Source organism: Sebastes fasciatus, chromosome 2 (assembly GCF_043250625.1).
Source record: "Sebastes fasciatus isolate fSebFas1 chromosome 2, fSebFas1.pri, whole genome shotgun sequence".
In the NCBI taxonomy this organism is placed as follows: domain Eukaryota; kingdom Metazoa; phylum Chordata; class Actinopteri; order Perciformes; family Sebastidae; genus Sebastes; species Sebastes fasciatus.
The window spans coordinates 39471242-39491929 of NC_133796.1; the positions used below are offsets into that span (position 1 = coordinate 39471242).

Here is a 20688-nt window from a genome sequence, read left to right on the forward strand (position 1 = left end):
TGAGAGTTACAGTAATCACTTGATTGCAGTGATTGCCTCAAAAGGTTGTGCAACAAAATATTAAGTTAATGTTACCATCATTTTTGTCTAGGCCAGTTTCATTAGTTTGTTTTTTTAAATGATTCTGCTGAACCATAATTCAAAAACAATATCTGATTTTCATTAGTTAATTTTCAGTGAATTTTTATTTATTACTTTTGTCAGTTTCAAGTGGGTTTTTCTCTCTTTAACGGAACGTTACCAACAACTTTGCCTACGTCTGTACCTACATGTTTGGACAACAAGGTTTATCTGTGTCTTGTAATTTGTGTATCCATTTTAATTCAATTGATTAAGTTTTATTCAGTGGTTTATGTCCTGAGTGTTTGATCTCTATTTGTAGCAGATTAAGCCCATTCAAATATGGAAGAATTAATTATGTGAAACAAACTAACTAGTATTAATCCTGCAAAAGAAGTTTAACTGAAAGAACCAGTATAATTTGTTAGGTGGGAGGAGAATGCTGTTTTGCCGCCAACTAAACGCCGCACCCCCTTCTCCAATGATAAGGAGAAGAAGTCTTCTGCTCTGGGGGCGTGAGCACCTCACGCCAGGGAAGGAGGGGGGGATGAGAAATAACATGACTGGGGACCCAGGCTTCTCGCCGTCCTGAGGACCGGAGGCCCAGCACCGCACGCCAGGCTGAGATCGTCATCCAGCCTACCTGAATATGGGTAAAGAACCTGCCTTGCCAAACCATCTCTCTTGCTACTCTGTCGCCTTGCCGCTATGCCGAGGGCTGAGACAGCCCTACTGTTTTCACGACGTGCTGGTGATACCAGCCAGTGTGAAGAAAAGAGACTTTAAAGCAATACTTTAAGTCAAGAACCTTTTCAACTGAGCGACCCCTCCAGCTACGAGATGGGGGGTTCTGAAGAAATGCTGCACCAGACAGAGAGACGGAGATGGAAAAATGCATCGAGGTGACATGCCAGTCGACCATATCCGAGGATGCCGAGGACACCAAAGAGAGCCACTGAGGGTGGCCTGTAACAAAAAGGAGCATCACTTCTAAACAGATTCACGTCTGCATGGCCAAACTCAGGAACTGTTTGTCAGACTCTTGTGGGAGGCATCGTTGGTCTCAGCAGAAAGTTCCTTTTTCATTTTGCCATAGAGGTCAAGTGTTTGTGAGGTTGTGTGTGTGAATTGTGAATTTGTGCTTGTTTTTACAATATTCATAGTCTGGTCTGGAATGTTTGTAACCCTTTACGCTGAGTGTTTCATGTCCATATAATTCAAGAAACACATGAGATAATACAGATCGTTATACATGGTCATTCAATACAATAATAAGATTGTATCATATTCATATCCTGTGTGTAAAATTAACAAAATGCAAAATATGTATTGTTAATTTCAACTTTATTTCAGCAAATGACAATGATAATTGCTATTTAATCGGCTTTTTTTTTTTTCTTTATCTGATTTACAAGTGGGTTTAGACACAGATTTAAAAAGGGGAGAGAAAATTGGTCAACACCGCCTCCAACAAATCAACGATAGCTAAGAAAGAGAAGAATCAGCCGACACCGTCAGATGCTGCAGCAAACATGTACATCATTAGGTACGCAGTATGGCAACTGGTCAAGTAGCATACAATCCTGAGGAATCGCTGCACCCCCCCTACAACAGATGAATCTGAAACCACAGTGTCATCAAGCGACAGGATTTCATTGATCAAAGAGAATGATGAAATTGTCAGACATTGTAGTTTGGTGGGATCCATATAGAGTAAACTGAACCCAGACCGTAAAGTACAAGCACACTGAAAGCATGCAAAACACATGCTGCAGGTCTGACCGCATCAATCCACCGGTGAGGAGTCCAGAAATAAAGAAACACATAAAAATATGGAGTCCATAAGGAGAGACGGAGGGACAAATCTGATATCATTAAAAAAGAAGCACAGCTTAAGTAGGAGGATAGGATCATTTGAAAAATATGTCAATTTTCCTACCGACAATCTACGAGATTTGTGAGGTTATTTTGTAATTTCTTAGCTGGGATGGCAGAAGAATTGAGGATCATGCAAAAATGCTACACAATTATTAACTGAAGTGACTGACGAGATGAAAAGATGCTCTGTTCGAAAAACATCCATCCGTTTTCTTTAATTGTTTGCACCGTTCATGTGGGGGCCAAAGTGTGCATATGCTTCCATTGGTCTGGTTCATCGGTTCGGTTGGTCCCAACCTGTTTAGAAGTTGCCACAAAGCCTGTCCTAAAGAACAGCGGAATTATCGATTATTCAGGGGGTGGAAACTAGCTCATATGCAGTACAGATGTAACACCACTACTAGATAGCCGTTATACACTCACGCTAATACATTCACTTCTCAATATGGAAAGATGTGAACAGGTGAGGGCTTGATGACTCAGTGGATACACCTATATAACAGCTAGTAGGTCTATTATTGACCCGGAAATGATACAGAGTTAAAGACAAATTAGTCAAGCAGGAAGTCATAAAGGAACGGTGCCTACGACTTGTGCACACAAGTACATTGAAGCTGCGTTGCTGCTGGCGCACGCTTCTTAAAATGTAACATCTCCAACCTGTTGCGATAAACAGTTCTGCTAGTGAGGGGACAGTGAAGAGGAAACGATGCAGAAACATTAATAATAATAATAAAATGAAAAGTGAGTTCTTTTTTAGCTCTTCTTGACATTTATTTTTATTCCCCGGCCTAACAGGAGGGATTTTTGTGTGTTCTCGTGTAAGTGTGTGCTGTTGTATATTCGTAATATAGTGAAACATCTAAAGGATGGACTTCACATCCTTCCGAACCTGCGATAGTTTTAAAGGACCAGGCCCTCATAGGCGGGGCCCTCGGACTCGGGGGACTCTCTCTGCAGGCGGAGATGCTCCAGTGTGTTGTGGAAGTGTTTGTTGATCTGCTCCGTCTCTTCACTCGCCTCCAGGTTGGGGAGATCTTCTCTGATCTTCTGGATGAGCTGGTTTAATACCTGGACGGTCACCTGGATGGAGGATGAGGGACAGTGTAAGAGCTCCTGCTTGTAGTGGGATATTTACAAAGCTTTTATGAACTGCATTCACATAATATAAACTGTAAATAAGATGTGTTTTGAAGGTTAATGTTGGAGTACTTATGTGCCCACTTATTTGAAGCCATCAAAGACAAAACTGAATGTTACAAATAGTCAACATATTTAGACTTATAGAGGCTGTGTAAAGATACCCTGTGGAGGTTTTAGCCACTAGAAGAGCTACAGATCAATGTTTTTAACATGGGTCCCTGCTAGGGATGTTAATAATTAACCGTTTACCCGTTAACCGACCTTAAGCATTTTAACCAGTTAACGCTATCGGTAAAAACGGTTAAAAGAAATATTAATAAAAAATTAAAAAGCTGAGAAAAACTCGTCACTTAAAGGAGAAAAAGCTGGTCCACCTTAAGAGCCCACCTTAAGAGGCGGAGCCAGCATTACAGATACAGGAAGTTGGCTCCCGTCTATAGCTCGCGTGATCGGAGGAGTTGTAGCCTCGTAGCATTTATTCACCAAAATAAACTGTACACACACTGTCTGCTACGCCTACGTTCACAGCTAGAACGCCACCAACAAACACACACACACGGTCTGTCGGAACTTGTGAAGTTACGCTGCGCTGACAGACCGTATGTGCGTGACAATGGCGAGCACGAAGCTATCAGCAGCGCTACAGATGCTAACGTAGCACAAACACACACGGTTTGTCGGGCAATCGCTATCGTTAATCCGGGCAGACGGAACTTTGAGAAAAAAAGTCGTAAAATTACGAGAATAAAGTCATAACTTTACGAGAAAAAAATAAAATAGCATGTAAAATTACTACTTTATAATATTATGACTTCATTCTCATAACACTATGACTTTTTCTCGTAAACTTCTGACTTTGAGTAATAATAATATTACGACTTTATTCTTAAAATCTCAGATTAATTTTTTTTCCTTAATGTGGCCCTGACACTCCGTCGTACCATAGACCTACAACAATGATAAATAAAAATGAAAATGTAAACAGAAAAACAGTTATTCATTTCCATTTTTAAAAATCCACAGGGAGCCACTGGAGAGGGGCTAAAGAGACGCAGGTTGCAGACCACTGGTCTACACCAATAACAGAAACCAGGTTCCTCGTTTACAATCATATTTCAGAAATCAGGTTACTGCACAGTGACGACTTTAACCTGGTTACTTGAGAGCATGCACACAAACAGCCCGGAACGGGTGTATGAACCATGTAGACATTTGACATTTGAGGTGTCCTACCGCATCGTTTTCCCTCTCATAGAAGCAGACGTATCTGTTGAGGATTTCGATGAAAAGCTGGACTTGCAGCGACGGGTCCATACACTGGTTGGCAATCTTCAGGGCTTTCTTTAGACACTCCATCACCCGCTTACCATCGCGGATCTGTTAAAAATGCAAACATCGGTACTTAGCAATGACTGTGGAAACAGATTTAAGTGCATCAAAATGTGCCAGAACAATGATCTTGCAAACTTACTGGGGAAGTAATATATATCAAATCTATTCATCAAATAACACATCCACACAGCTTTTAGAAAGGTGCTGAATAAAAGTATGGCTTTTCCAAATATATGTATAAAAAGGTTGGGTAGATGCAACATTTTTTCCAGATATAGGTTTGTTTGAAATAGATAAAAAAAAAACAACAACAACAAAAAATCATTCACAAAACAAACACAAACATTCCAACACACCTCTTCACCACTTTTGTCGGTGCTGCGACCGGACCAGAAGAGATGGGCGCAGATGCTGACGGCTCGGCACTGGTCGGGCTTCTTCAGCAGCTTGGAGGCAGCCAGTGCGCACTGAGTCCTCAGCGGCTCGTGATTTTCCTCGCTGAAACATCGCATTCGCTCGAAGGTACCGATGATCAGAGTGATGGCCGCCAGCTGGGCTTTAGAGTCACTGATCTCATCCTCGTACAGAGAGAAGGCCTGGTGAGGGGGACGTATTGAGAAGAAATGCAATGTTGGTGAGAAGGATACAAATGAGACACAGGATGTGAAAAAGGAGATAGGGGAACAAAATCATTTAAAGAAATCACCATGATTGACTCTGGAATTTTTTGAATTGTTTTTTGGTCTTGTTTAGTAAAATGACCGTTGGAAGATTTGGTTATATATGAGGCTGAATCATTTTCTATTTTTCTATTAATGTTGTATCAATTTTGGTCTCTTATTTTGAAGGGCAGCTTCCCCGTGCTCCTTTGTAAAACCGGAGATGACGGAACTTGTACAGAGCCAAATTATTCACGGGTGAAGGAAATGAAATGCTCGTTTTTGATGCAAAACAGGCCAACAGGAACGAATTCAGAATCATGAACCCTATCGTAACTTGGGTATCTTTCACACCTGTGCTTTGGTTAATTTGGTCTGGATCAAAGACGTGCTGCTTTCACTATGTAGCCTGTGTAGACACAGTGTAAGCCTGAATACTCAAGAAATGTTTTTTTTTAAAGATTAAAAGGCCTAACAGTTTCATTAAACACTGTACCTGTGACATGAACTCGTAGGCTACGGTCTCGTGGTTCTCAAAGCCGATCTCGCCCGCGGCCAGCGCCCCCTGCAAGAAGAGTCGAAGAGGCAGCTCGGCGAGCTCGGCCTTGATAAGTGCACTGATGGTCTGGTGGGCGAAGGAGAAGATCTTCTGACACTTCTTTTCCCACTTGTCATCCTGATGGGAGTCAAATTAGGGACAATTTAATAGGACAGACAAAAAAAAACTAGAAATACAGCATGTGAGATGGAGTGACTTAGGTTTGTTTGCGCACCGATGAGGAGTTCTCCTTGTATCTGAAGGCCAGCTGGTAGGCAGCGAACACCAGAGGAGGGAGTGTGTAGCGAATCCTTAGGTTTCCACCGGCACCGAAGTGTTTCCGGGCCGTGTTCAGAATCTGATCACAAATCAAACTTCAATTAACAAACAGCAATGACACTGTAGTCCATCAATCCAAAAGTCACAGTTCTACAAACATGACATAGTGAGTATACATCTAGTTCATTCACTCGCATGCTCCTTTAAAAGTTGAAGAAAAGGACCCACAAGATACTGCTGATCAGGATCGTCAGAGTGGAGCAGATGGATGAAGCGACCCACGAGGCTCTGCTCCTCGGCAAAGTCCTCGGGGTCGGGATCGTCGGCCGGTTGGTCTGGCTGGTCCTGTATCAGCGTGGAGGTCAAGGTCAAGATGTTGTCCACCTAAAAGAAACCAGGGAGGGAGAGAGGAGTTTTCATTTGGTTTACTTTTCTACGAATTTCCTTCCTGCTTTGAACCACTCTGATGAGGTCATGGGTCAGAGGAGGGTCGAATAGATTGCTCAGGTAAACGACCGTAGTAAGAGAGGGTCACACCATGGCCACCATGCTGCCTTGTTAGATGGACCTCTGATGCTTCGCCCTGCCTGCCGAACAATAACACGCTTTGATGATAAGCTAGGGATTTCACATCGATCTAGTGTTGCGTGGACCGGCAGCTGGTTGTACCAGCTATCTTTGAGTTCGCCTTGTTCTAACGTGTCTTCACTAAGTGGAGATTCACTACATCACAATGTTTTGAAGTAGGGATGTTAATAATTAACCGTTTAACCGACATTAAGCATTTTAACCGATAACGCTATCGGTTAAAACGGTTAAAAGAAATGTTAATAATTAATTTAAAAGCTGAAAAAAACTCGTCACTTGAAGGAGAAAAGTTGGTCCACCTTAAGAGAGTCTGATACAGGAAGTTGGCTCCCGTCTATAGCTCGTTTGATCGGAGGAGTTGTAGCCTCGTAGCATTTATTCACCGACAAATAAAGTGTACACACACTGTCTGCTACGCCAACGTTCACAGCTAGAATGCTACTGACAACACACACACGGTCTGCCGAATACTCGCTGAAGTTTCGCCTCGCTGACAGAGCATATGTGTGTGACTACGGTGAGCACAAAGCTACCAGCAGAGCTACAGATGCTAACGGTGCACAAACACACACAATGTTTTTTGGTCAATCTCTATCGATAATCCGGGCAGACAGAGTGTCGTTACGCCGGGCAGACACACAGCTGACAACATGCTAAACTAAACTAAATGTGCGGTGGAGACTTTTACTGGGAAAGTGGCTGCATGTCCGCGACACTACACGCAGCATCGTAGCTGCTAAGTTAACGCTCCGGGGGGGCTCAGTTGTCTGTTGTGCTCATACACTGCAGCTGGTACACCGCTGCGTGCGAGGCAAAAATCTTGTCGGTTAACGGTTAATAATCGGTTAACGAGGGTCAGTTATCGGTTAAGAACATTTTTCAAAATTGGCATCCCTAAACCCAGTCCAGTACTCTTCAGAATTAAGTTAATTTTGGACAATTGTGTAGTGGTAAATAACGTCCACTGCCAGTGAAGGGTGTGGAGGTCAGGGCGGTGTACGGGTGCGTCGCATGTCTGACTTTCGCGGCTGCCCATCCTGTCACAAACCAAACAATCCCTGTGCTTAAAGTGGTAGTTAGGAATCCGACCTGTTCCTGTGCCAGAATGGTGGTGTTGAATTCCAGCGTGTTGGTCAGCACGTAGCAGCTCATACTCTTGCGCGACTCGTAGTCAAAGTACTCGAAGAGCGGCGGGAAGTGCTTGAGCTGCAGCACGGTCAGGATGTTGTTGTAGGTGTCCACTGGGATCTTCAACAGTCGGGTCAGCTCCTTCGACACGGCGCTGCTGGTCGCTATGCTAGGGGAGGGGAAAGGACGGAAAAGTGTGACAAATAAGTGTGAAAGCAAGCGAGGCAAAGAGTGTATTTAAGTGTAAATTACTATCCCTTTTTCTATACTACTTACTGTTCCAAGTTGAGCTTGTTGAATATCTCCACAGTGCTCTCCAGGACTTTATCTACGTAGTCGACACGGTCAGGGTAGCATTTCATGGCCAGGTTGATGAGAGAGACCTGAAGAGAGACCACGTCCTCTGACGGCATGTCCTGGCGAGACTGAGGGAAGAGGAGTCGTAGAATGAACACAACAGCATGGTCAATCCAACGGTTGGTTCAAACTGAAACTTGATGTCACCATATAGCTTGGGAGGGTTAGCATCGAATTAACATTCTGTAAGCAGTTGACATGAATTAATCCAATTTCCCTCTTTTGACCCGTACCACCTGTATTTCTTTAGGTTCAGCTCACATGAAATCTCCTCTACACCTTAAAATTGGCTGACTAACAACATCAATCATTGATTGACATTTTTGTGCAGAAAATACTAATTTAATGAGCAATAATTACAGTTATCCTAAAAAGATAAGATCATATAACCTACCTGAATGACAGTGGCTACTTGCTGAGAGAAGATGTCAAACAGTTTGATCTCCGCTGGAATGCCGGGGCCGTCTTCTCGATGAGCAAACAGAGCGAGTCTGATGAACACAACGGAGGAAATGTTTCTCACTATTGGTCACGAACAGGGATCACAGATGTTCATCCTTCTTTAAAGAGCAACTTCACATTAAATCCACTTTTTTTGGAGTTTGTAAATTACAATCAATTTAATATACCATCCATTGATCTTGATCCTTTCTTTCTCCAGTAGATTTGGTAGTTCGCAGTGAGTCAAACCGTACCTGTCAATGAGGGCAATGATGATGTTCTTCACGTTGACGTGTTGATGGAGCTCAGCACAGGAACGTAGGAAAGGGTTCAGGGTCTGAAGGTGGAACTCATCTGGGAAAACCTTACAAGAAGAGACTATTTCAGTTCACGAGTGTAGGGCTTTACTTATTCTTTAGGTGTGTGTGTGTGTGTGTGTGTGTGTGTGTGTGGGGGGGTGGGGGGTGGGGGGGGGGGGGGGGGTGTCCAATGGACGCAATCTAAAAATGGATTCAATGCAACAATGCAATCTAGTCTACTGTGCTGCTACAGCCTTCAGCCTATTCATAACCATTAATACCCATACCATTGAAGTGCATTACCATAAACTTCATTTCTTCAGAGATTGCATTGAATTACATCCAATAATTGTCAGATAAAAGTCAGATTTGAATTATATAATGGTTGATTAAGACTGGATAAAGGTCCAACAATTTATTACAGGAATGCACGATATGGATTTTTTTTATTTCAGCCGATACGATAACCGATAATTACCTGCTTCACATGGACGATACAATATCGGATAATTTCACATATTTTGAATATAAAAAAGAAGTTCATAACCTGTAGTTTGTTATGCACATCTGAGGTGGATGATTTAATATTCCTTATTACACGGCTGTGTTGAATACTTGATTCTGATTGGTCACTCAAGGTGTTCTGAACCTCTGTAATTTCTCTATAACAGACCGTTGCTATGTATAACAGACCGTTGCTATGTATAACAGACTGTTACTATGTACAGTTCTGATGTCGGACTCTGGCGGACCGTTTTTGTGTCAAAATATTGATTTCTTAAGTAAGTAGCCGTGTTATAAACAGGATAATGTACAGCCAGTGGGTCATTGTTGTGAAAGATTCCCCTTCAGGGCGATGAGAGACCAGCATCAGCATCGCCCTGTCGGGGATTCTTTCACAACAATGACCGGCTTGTTCACATAGCTCTGACCTAACCAGATCTAACTGACATCACTTTTGTTAAATAACAAAAACAAAGACCAGCTCTGACTCTTAAATTCATCAATCACTTATTTTTTTTTTCCAGAAAAAAAACTCAAAAAACTTCACAAACTTGGCTTTTATACAGCATTTTGCCAAAGAATTCACGGAGGTAGCTACAACAACACTTCATTGTGCACTCCTGTGTTGTATGATGACAATAATAAAAGCTTGAATCTCAGGGGGTCTACCTGAATGATGCACTCCATTAGATACTCCTGGGCCAACGGGTCTCTGCAGTTCACAACCTGCTCCAGCACTCCGGAAAGAACAACCTACAGACAGAGACAGAGACACAGAGACACAGAGAGAGAGAGAGAGAGAGAAACAAAGAGGAAACCAGTTTTACCAGACAGTACAGTATGTGTCACATGTTGCAAAGAAGACACGAAAGAGAGGAAAAAAGCAGCAACTCCCCAGAATCAACTGGAACTAAATTTATTTGACACGATAAAGTTCGAAACAAAAGATTCTGAAAAGCTCTGGACGAAGACATCACGGAGAGATGTTTCTATAGTAGTAGTTCTACAAGTAGCTATGTCATTAGACTCTGGGGAATGTTTGTGCCAAGCACACCAATCCTGGTTAAGAAGCCATTCGGGGTGCTGCCACACCGATTTGTGTTCCAATATGGCAGTTTAAAATGACATCTAGTTGAAATGAAAACTCTCACCAGCAGATAGCCAATTTACCTTCATTGTATAAATTGGCCATTGAAAGAAGTTCCAATCCTGGCTGGTGTTTTAGCCAATTTTCTAGATAAGGACTGCACTCAACCGCAGCATGTATGTACAGATGGGTGTTCAATCATCAAAAGCAAAAAAGCTGTGGCTCACAGGTAGAGCGGGCCGCCCACCAATCGGAAGTTCAATCCCCGGCTCCTCCAGTCAACATGTCTAAGCGTAACCCCGAACTGCTCCTGAAGGCTGAGCCATCGGTGTGTGAATGAGTATTTAGATCAGATCCTGATTGGCAGGTTGGCTCCTTGCATGGCAGCCTCTGCCATCAGTGTATGAATGTGTGTATGAATGTGTGTGTGAATGTGTGTTTGAGCGGGTGAATGCTAACATGTAGTGTGAAGAGCTTTGAGTGGTCGGAAGACTAGAAAGGAGATCTATAAATGCAAGTCCATTTATAATTTACAGGTGAGTTTTAAATAAGATATTGTATTGTAATAATTAAAAAAACATAAATACAAATGTGAAAAATAGGCCTTTTCAGTTGTTTTACTTTCCAGAGTCCAGAGTTCAATACTCCCAAGTACGAAAGAAGAGGGAAGTAGGAAAACAGTTCAGTTCATGACCCCACACTGTGGCTCAGTTACTGTATAATCCAGGTTTTGGGGATTCCTGGGTAGCTAGACATTGAAAGAAAGTTTTGAAGGTATCCAGGTGGTTTCAGGCTACACAAACTATAAAAACCTCACATGGAATAATTATTAGCATAATCTGTAAATTCTTTGATGTTATCATTAATCTCATAGAAAAAGGTTCTAATTAAAAGACATCTTTTAGTCACAACAACAAATAATAGAATTATTCACACACACAAAATGATTAAACCGACACATATAGGGCTGAAATCCAAAGCCCTGAAAAAGGTTCAATACATAACATATACAATTTAATATTCCGTAGCATATCCCTCTGAAAGATGTTCTGACACTTGACTGATATTTTAGATTTATTGCAAAGTCCAAAACCAACATAAGAGCCGCGTTAACGCTTCACGGTAAGCCTCAATGCAGAATTCCCATAAGGAAAACGGACAATTTAAAGCAACTAGCGATTAAGTAGAGTTGAATATTAAATTGTATATTTTATGTATTGAACCTCTTTGGGGGTTTTTGATTTTAACCCAGTATGTACAGTATGTGGGTTTAATCTTTTTGTCTGTGAAAAGCTGATTATGTTATTTGTTGTGTATCTTTGGCTAAAAGATCTCTTTAATTTAATACTTTTTCCAATGAGATGCATGACAACTTGTAATGCTGTACAACAAAGAATTGAAATTATATATGCTTAGAATAATTCCTTGTGACATTTGCATAGGTCAGGTTTTTGTGTTGTCCTGTCAGGTGTTGCCTGGACCACCAGAATACCTGGCAAGCTACCCATGAATCCCCCAAACCTGGATTATACAGGAACTCTGTAAATTGTTATGTCTAATTTCGTAACGTTACAGAAAATACATGGTAAAAGTTTGTGTTGACTGCAGACTGATTTATCGGGCCGACGATTTTCGCAGATATATCGGTATGTGTTCTCCGATTTGTACCGATATGAACACCCTTTTCAAATTAACATAATTCAGTCTCAATATGTTCTTTGTGCGTAAACCACGGTTATAAATGAGACCCCTGATCTTGAAATGAATCTTATCAGAAACAACAGACACACACCTGTTTGTACTTGTCCACGTTGACGCCCTCCAGCTGGCTGAGGCGAACTAGGTTGGTGCCAACCAGAATCCGAAGTTCCTGTCGCTCCTTTTCTCTCTTCTCTCGGTCTCGGCTGTGACCCTGGTGCTGCATCCGGACCCACAACTTGTTCATTTCCGCAAAGTTCAGAAGGACGAAGTCGATGGAGTCGTTAATATCGCCGGTCATCTCCTCTGTTCCCCTGTGGAGCGAAGGATACAACTTTAGAACAGGGATGCATGTCAGAATATATATCGCTTCACCGTAACCTATAGTCAATTATGCATCTTTCAAAATGTGCAAAAAAATTTGTTTAATTGCTACCAAAATTGATTCTCAGATTGCTTAGATTCTAGGAATAAAATTGTATAAAAAGTTTTTAAATATGTCCAAAATAGAGGCTGCAGTGACAAATGTCTTAGTGTAATGTAATTACTATATAGATACTATAACAACAACGTGTACTAACTTGCCAATCACATGAACAAACTTCATGGAAATGATGAAGCCAAAAGACGAGGGCGGTTCCGGCCTGCCGCGTTTTAAAGCTTACTACCGGATAGCTCACTTTAACATTATACTGTGATGGAAACATCAATATATTGTGAAGGTTCCAGTCAATGAGAGACTGCCCAGTGTTTCTGTCATTAGAGCAGACTCTTTGTAACAACATCTCTCTTCTGGCCGTTCTTAACGGCCCCACCAAAATAGACAAACTACATCACAACAATAGTTTTATTATATGGAGAAAAAAAACTGCATTCGTCCCCGGCTGAAATGATTCAGTGTTCACAGTTTGGAATCATAAGGCTATCAAAGATATAAGTGCTTTATACCTTGATGGACACTGTCATTTGAGCAGCTAAACAAACAAGTAGGAAAAGGCCATTTCATTTGGTCTGGTGGTAGCAAGGAAATGTATTGATGTGGAAGTCAGACTGTGCACCAACATGATATGTGGATATGGTAGTAGGTCAGAAATGCATGCTGTGGGAAAGTGCAGCGGATGAGAGGCAGAAAGAGAAAAAGCTTGACTTGCTTACTCTGCCTGCTCTCCGTCATCGGGCAGTATGTTGCGGGTGCACTGCAGCAGGTAGTTTCTGAGGAAGAGGCCCCTGAGTGGATGCTGGACACCACGACACATCTCCACCAGGTCCTTCAGGATGTCCTTACGAGACTGGGGGAAGGAGCGGACGTACACTACGCCCACTGTGATCAGCAGATAGCTGGGGAGAGAGAGAGAGAGGGGCGAAGCAAAGAGGCTTGATCTGATAACTAGTTCATATTTGCCAATACATTAAAGTATAAACCCCAACAAAACACAACTAAAGTCTCTATTACTTTACGGACAGCGCACTACAGCTTCACTCCTTCCATTTTTTTACCTTTCAAAATAAAAGCCCAACTTAGATTCACTCAGCATTTCCGCTGATGCAACTCAACAAAACAGCTCACAATAGCGTTAAGTGACAAATATCCTCACTCAGTGGTCATCTGCCCTCTCAACCCTGCTGCTCTTAGCCGTCTTTCAATTCTAGATTATCTTCGGCATCCTAAAGAGTTTTTCCGTATCTGGCTACCCAGAGGGATACACGCTGAAGTAGTTCGTAGTTCTTTCTTGCCTCCCAACTACATCACTGGATGCAGGAAGTACAACAGATTTTGCAGCAGGAGAACTCAGCTTTCTCCGTTAATATAGCACGCACTGAGGAATCTATTGCTTCAATTGACAACTGCTGCACGAGTGCTGACTAAAACCAAAAGGAGAGCACACCTTACGCCCATTTTAAAGTCTTTACACTGGTTACTTGTTAGTTTTCGTATTGACTTTAAAATTCTTTTATTAGTTTATAAGGCACTACATGGCCTTGCACCAGACTACCTTGCAGAAATGCTTTTGGTTTATGAACCAGGAAGGCCCCTCAGATCCTCCGGTTCTTCTCTTTGAGTTGTTCCGCAAAGCAGAACAAAAACATGTGGTGATGCTGCTTTCGAGCAGCTGGAACAACCTTCCAGAGGAACTGAGAGGAGCTGAAAATATTGATATTTTTTAAACTATAAACCCATCTTTTTAGTCTGGCTTTCATGTAGTGTATTATAATTTATTATTTTTAATACTTTTTTTATTTATCATCATCATTGTAGTGTTTATTTTACTCTATTTTATTGAATCAACATTTTATTGCTGATCATTATTATCTTTTTTTATTCTAATTTATTTTATTAAAATATTATTATTTTAATACAATCTGCTTATTTTGTGTCGTTTCATAATTTTGTATTTATTTATTTTTATTGTTATTTTGAATTCCTTGTATTTGATTTATCTTTTATTATCTTAAATACCCATCTCTTATTGCTTTCTTATTCAATGAACTTTTATTTTGGTTGTTTTGGTGTGCATTAGTCTCTGAATCCATTTTTAACACTCTATATTTTTGTCAATCGTACGTACAGCCCTTTGAATTGCATTTGACTTGTTTGAAAGGTGCTATATAAATAAAGTTGATTGACTACATTTACCATAAACAGTGACTGGACATCCACATAAAAAAAGTGGCAAATGTCTCTTTGAAGGTGATACTCACAGTCTGGGGATTATGTTGCCTGCGTACTGGACGAGCTCATAGAGATCTGCCACCTTGCGTCCTTTGGCGAACTCGTCAGTCAGATAAACCTCTAGGTAGTGGAGCTCGTCAGAGATGGCCATATCTGAAAAGACTGTTAGGGACCAGTGCAAGCCTACCAGGATTCATCCACATACAAAAAGAATTGCTTGCAGCATGTCAAGTAGTGCAATAGCTTCAGCTTCAGTCCTCTATCAAGTGTCTACACAGGATGTGTTCGGACACAGGATGTGTTCGGGCACAGTACTGCATAGGTCACCTCAGGTTTCGGCAGCACTCAGTACCCAAAACACAACTCACTATGGCTCCACTTGAACACTGGCAATTTTACCTATTGGATTCATGTCTTTCTATCTGAATTCTCAGAGTTTTTATCAAGTTGATTCTGTTGCCCCTCTAAAAAAAGAAGTTAAAACAAAGGAAGTCAGCTCCGTGGTATAAACCTTGACCCCGCAAATTAAAGCAAGCATCGTGAGAACTGGAAAGGATATGGTGTTACCACCAAACAGGAAGAATCTCGTTTAGTCTGGCAAGATAGTCTTAAAACACGTAGGAAGGCTCTCCGTGATGCCAGAGCAGCCCATTACTCATCATTAATAGAGAAAAAATCAGAACAACCCCAGGTTTCTGTTCAGCACTGTAGCCAGGCTGACAGAGAGCCACAGCTCTATTGAGCCATGTATTCCTACAACCCTCAGTAGTAGTGACTTCATGAGTTTCTTTAATGATAAAATCATAACTATTAGAGACAAAATGAATCACCTCCTACCGTCAACTGGTACCGATTTATCCTCAAACTTAGGAACCTGATATATATTTAGACTGCTTTTCTCCCATCGACCTCCACAAACTGACCTCAGTGATCTCTTCATCTAAATCATCTACCTGTCTCCTAGACCCTATTCCAACTAGACTGCTTAAAGAAGTTTTACCTTTAGTTAGCACCTCTTTACTGGATATGATCAATGTGTCTTTACTAACAGGCTGTGTACCACAGTCCTTTAAAGTAGCTGTAATTAAACCTCTTCTTAAAAAAAACACTCTTTATCCAGAGGTCCTAGCCAACTATAGACCTATATCTAACCTTCCCTTTACCTCCAAAATACTAGAGAAAGCTGTCGCCAGTCAGCTGTGTGACTTTCTACAGAACAATCATTTATTTGAGGATTATCAGTCAGGATTTAGAGTGCACCATAGCACAGAGACAGCACTAGTGAAAATTACATATGACCTTCTAATTGCATCAGACCAAGGATGATGAATCCTCTATGCACACTAAAGTTAGTCACGGAGTTCTATATGTGCTTCCTTTAGGCAATGTTATTAGAAAACACTCTATAACCTTTCATCGTTATGCAGATGATACCCAATTATATCTATCGATCAAGCAAAGACAAAGCACGTGAAGTCAGCACAAATGTATGAATACACAGTATTCAGTATGTATCTGTCTTAGTACAATTTCCAACATGCATAACTCACAACTGTAAAGGATACAGAGCTCATAGTAGCTCTTTGGTGAAAGCATGGAGGTCCTCAGCTCACCCAGCATATTAGAGGCGTGCTTCAGAGCATCCATCAGCTTGTTCTTGTCCTGCAGACCACACAACAGAATCAAGCTATGAACATACAAAATAATCACAACCAGGGCTAATAACATGAGCATGCTCTTGATCATTATTATTATTATTATTATTATTATTGTCTAAGGTGGACCACCTATTAGCTTAGCAACTTAGTGTAAGGCATACCCAAAGTACTCTGAAATTTGTTTCTGTAAGACATATATATATATATATATATACTAGAGGAGGCTAGTCAATAGAGGCAGAGGAGGTTGCTCTTCCTCTTTTTTTGAGAGGCAAAAGGGAGATCAAAATATATATATATATATATATATATATAAAAAAAGAGTAATTGGTTGAAATAAACCATTACCAAATGTCAGTATCATTTATAAAAATGTTTTTATCTTTTTTGATGAATGTAAGACTGGGGAAATGATGAAACATGGCTCTGTTTTCATCATATCATGAGTGTTTTAGTAAAATCGGCTTTAAATTAATCAGATCACTTGGTAATTTATCACATCCATTTTTCAATTCACATGCATTTTCATCGTCTCCATTTTTATCAATTAATTTTTGTTACTTCCACCCCTCATACACTAATGCCCCTCAGATGAGGAATCCAAGGTCCCATATTGTAAAAAGTGAGATTTTCAGGTCTTTTATATTTATATTATAAAGCAGGTTTAAGTGATATATAAATACTGTGAAAGTATCAAAACACTCAATCCACGGAGAAATACACACAGCCCGTATTCAGAAACAAGCCATTAGGATTTCTGTCCGTTTGTGATGTCACAAATCTACAATATTTAGACCATTACACGGTTTTAAACGTAAACATGCTAAATGGGTCCCAGTTTATTTCCTGTTGCAGTGGATGTGAATGACATCAGCTGACAGGAAGTAAACATGGACCCAAGCTGTTGCCTAGCAACGCAATTCCGTTGCCATTCCGTTGAAATGCGCTAAAACGGAGCGTTTCAGACAGAGCATGAATACAGGTATATTCAGACAGACAGTGCGAGAAAAATAATGTGTTTTTTGAACATTACAGCATGTAAACATGCTCTAGTAGAAACCCAAAATACAAGCATGAACCTGAAAATGAGCACGATATGGGACCTTTAAGAAAATTGATGGAAAATGTGCACTGGAGATGACAGTATTTTCCCTCAGCAAAGGGATCCTTAAGGCTGGTCAGCTCATCCCAATACACAAAACAGGGCTGAGAACCAATGGTTTAAACAATCATCCTTAATGATATAGCCTACTGAACTCCTCCTTACCAGGCATCGCTTCATCTGGAACGACTGGACCTTGACGGCCTGCACAGCTTCATCCAGAAGCTTCTCCTGTTCATCCTGGGGAGACTGCTGCGTAGTGGGCTGCAAATACCAGAAGAATGCAAACATAACTTATTTGGAATCTTAGCTAGTCAACAAACAGGCATGCAATGCTATGTCACATTTTAATTGGAAATTGCAGCCTTTTGGCAGCGGACTTTGCTCCAACGGACTGGACTGAATTACAACATCCCATTATCAGGTTGTTTTCATGGGGGAAATAAAATAAGCTTCTCATTATGCTTGATACAAACTTACTGAGTTCAATAGGCTACAATTAAGACCTAGATTTAATGTATATTATTTGTGTTTGGACGGATGCTTCAACCAGCAGAGTTGAACTCCCGTCATCTCATCCGAAGCCTTCAGGGGCTCCAGCTGCCATGGAATGGACTTGCATTTATAGATCTCCTTTCTAGTCTTCCGACCACTCAAATCTCTTTACACTACATGTCAGCATTCACCCATTCACACACTGATGGCAGAGGCTATTAAGGTGCCAACTTTGCCCATCAGGATCTTTGGGGTTAAGTGTCTTGCTCAAGGACACATCGACATGTGACCCGGAGCAGCCGGGGATCAAACCACCGACCTTCCGATTAGTGGACGACCTGCTCTACTGTCTGAGCAACACCCGCCAGGGACAATGCCCGGAGTACAACATGAACAGGAACTCCAGTCCTTAAACCCCCGCTGCCCAAAACACGTTCACTTCATTACTCAATAACAATCCCCATTAAAACTGCGATCTGATCTAACGGAGCTTGTAACGCTGCGGGAATGCTACAGGCATGTCCACACGAAACCTATCCGCTCAGTAGTCCATGAAGACTAGGAACATATGTCTGAAATATATCATGTGTGTTGTGGCCGTTTGGCCACTGACACTGTTGCTAACCAGCTGACACAGCTTGTGTTTATCTGACGCTGAGACGCTTCAGGCCACAACATGTAGCTTCAGTGAAATATGACACAGCAAAGCGGAAGAGAAGCGCTAAGCTAACAACAGCTAGCAACAGCTAACAACAGCTAGCCTTCATGTTCACACTGACACTTGATCTGTCAACATGCTGACGTTACACTTTACTGTCACTCATGCGACCCAACACATAACACAGAATGACATGATACCAATCACGTATTGTAGATGACGTGACTGACATAAACGTCTAAGTAAAACAACTAGCTGCTAGCTTGCATTCTGTTAGCATAGCTGGCTAGCCGCTGACTGGCGTCGCCTCGGAGGCGTTAGCACCCCGTTAGGCCGTCAGTAGTAACACTCACACACAGTCTGACTTCAGATCGGTTTAAGGTGACATTAGTTTGTTCCGTTGACCGAAATTGCTATCCGGAGGAAGCATGCACATGCACAGAATGATCGTGTATTTGGTAAAGTGCTCACCATGATTATTAGATGTGTATCAGATCAGTCGGAGAGGCCAGCCTGTCATGTGACTCGGGTTAATGCTGCCTTCACGGTCCTCCGTCCCTCAGCTACATCACAGGATGCTGCCTTCACGGTCTGCCCTAAGCCTCAGCTACAGCAGAGCACAGGCGGGGCCAGTCAGTGGTCCACCGCTAAAGGGACATGAGTGAGTTGGATAAAAATCATCATTCATCAGATGCCACAATATGAGCAGCAGAACATACTGTAACATTGAAATATGAATGCCCATACATAATGTAATAATAATAATAAATCCGAGGTTATCACAGTAGATGCGGAGTGGGGCAGCTAAAATGGAATTCATAACAATGTGAATTTTGCGATAAAAGTAACACATTTAGCACAGACGTGACAATGACTGCTAAATAGGCACCAAAACTATTCCAAATGTTGCAGAAAACTGATGTTATAAGATCACAGATATGTTTTTATTACCTCTTTATTTTTTAAGGCTCAAGTAGGCGAGATTGGAGCAAATATGATTAAAAAAAAAAAGAAGCTATATCGTGACAGTAGTTCATGAAACAGTTGTTTTATTTGTAATGTTGATTTTTTTGTTTCATTATTGATTATTTTTAATTTCCAGTTAAAGGTCCCATATTGTAAAAAGTGAGATTTTCATGTCTTTTTTTATTATTATAAAGCAGGTTTAAGTTCTTTATAAATACTGTTAAAGAGACCTTAAAAGATTACCTGTTAAATATACAGAGAAATACACACAGCCCATAGTCAGAAATTGTACGTTTGAAACAAGCCGTTTGGATTTCTGTCCATTTGTGATGATGTCACAAATATACAACATTTAGACCATTACACAGTTTTAAACGTAAACACTCTAAATGTGTCCCAGTTTATTTCCTGCTGCAGTCTATGTAAATAACATCAGCTGACAGGAAGTAAAAATGGCCCCAAGCTGTTGCCTAGCAACGCAATTCCGTTGCAATTCCGTTGAAATGCACTAAAACGGTGTGTTTCAGACAGAGGGTGAATACAGGTATATTCAGGCAGACAGTATGAGGAAAATAAAGTTGTTTTTTTTAACATTACAGCATGTAAAGATGTTCTAATAGAAACACAAAATACAAGTATGAACCTGAAAATGAGCACGATATGGGACCTTTAAAGTGGCATTTGTTCGCCTCATCAGAATCAAATAGGCTGGACTTCAAGCATTGTGGTTGTCAGATTTGTTGAAATGACGTCACCTCTTTTTTACCTACATGTTTAAATTAGATAACATTAATTGCGTGCTTGTCTAACATTAGCTACACATACTCCTTGCTATACTTCTCTTTAAACTTTGGCATTAATAACTTTTTTAGTTTTTTTTAACATTACAGCCCGTAAGCTTGTTCTAGTAGAAACACAAAATACAATTATGAACCTGAAAATAAGAACGAAATGGAACCTTTAAGTTATTGTTTTCAAATGTATTTTATGTTTTAGTCAAAACGCTAGAATTAAGTCATCTTGTTGCTCTGAAGGTAGGTCTATTCGATTTTATATTGTATTTATTGAGCTGGTGTATCTTTTTTTTCCCCTGTAAAAATGTGTTCATAAAGTAACGAATTGCACTAATAGTTCAAGTACAACTCTG

At 40.9% G+C, this 20688-nt stretch overlaps 1 protein-coding gene and 1 long non-coding RNA gene across 3 annotated transcripts in view; one reads left to right on the forward strand and one right to left on the reverse strand.

Annotated features, from left to right (window-relative positions):
- Nucleotides 1-20688, forward strand: part of LOC141760622 (uncharacterized) — a 210709-nt gene that overhangs the window by 116259 nt on the left and 73762 nt on the right. The gene's annotated exons all lie outside the window — the stretch shown is intronic.
- vps35 (VPS35 retromer complex component) lies at nt 1388-19202 on the reverse strand. Of its 2 annotated transcripts, none has more exons than XM_074622991.1 (17): nt 19047-19202; nt 17588-17686; nt 16228-16324; nt 14692-14815; nt 13147-13329; nt 12086-12305; nt 9876-9959; nt 8658-8767; nt 8357-8453; nt 7882-8030; nt 7567-7774; nt 6118-6273; nt 5846-5968; nt 5569-5748; nt 4770-5009; nt 4315-4458; nt 1388-3021 (listed from the first exon to the last, which is right to left on the reverse strand). In XM_074622991.1, exons 1-17 carry the CDS (start codon nt 19047-19049, stop codon nt 2842-2844), a joined length of 2397 nt encoding a protein of 798 aa, XP_074479092.1. In that variant the 5' UTR covers nt 19050-19202; the 3' UTR covers nt 1388-2841. The 2 variants fall into 2 exon arrangements, with proteins under 2 accessions (XP_074479092.1, XP_074479101.1); XM_074623000.1 differs by having other exon boundaries at nt 18929-19048.

What these genes read in the sequence shown, in the direction of transcription:
- vps35 (XM_074622991.1), bottom strand. An exon ending in ATCATTGCCCTCATTGACAG is followed by an intron (nt 8,454 to 8,657) that starts GTACGGTTTGAC and finishes TGTGTTCATCAG; the next exon opens with ACTCGCTCTGTTTGCTCATC. An exon ending in AACAAGCTCAACTTGGAACA is followed by an intron (nt 7,775 to 7,881) that starts GTAAGTAGTATA and finishes CCCCTCCCCTAG; the next exon opens with CATAGCGACCAGCAGCGCCG.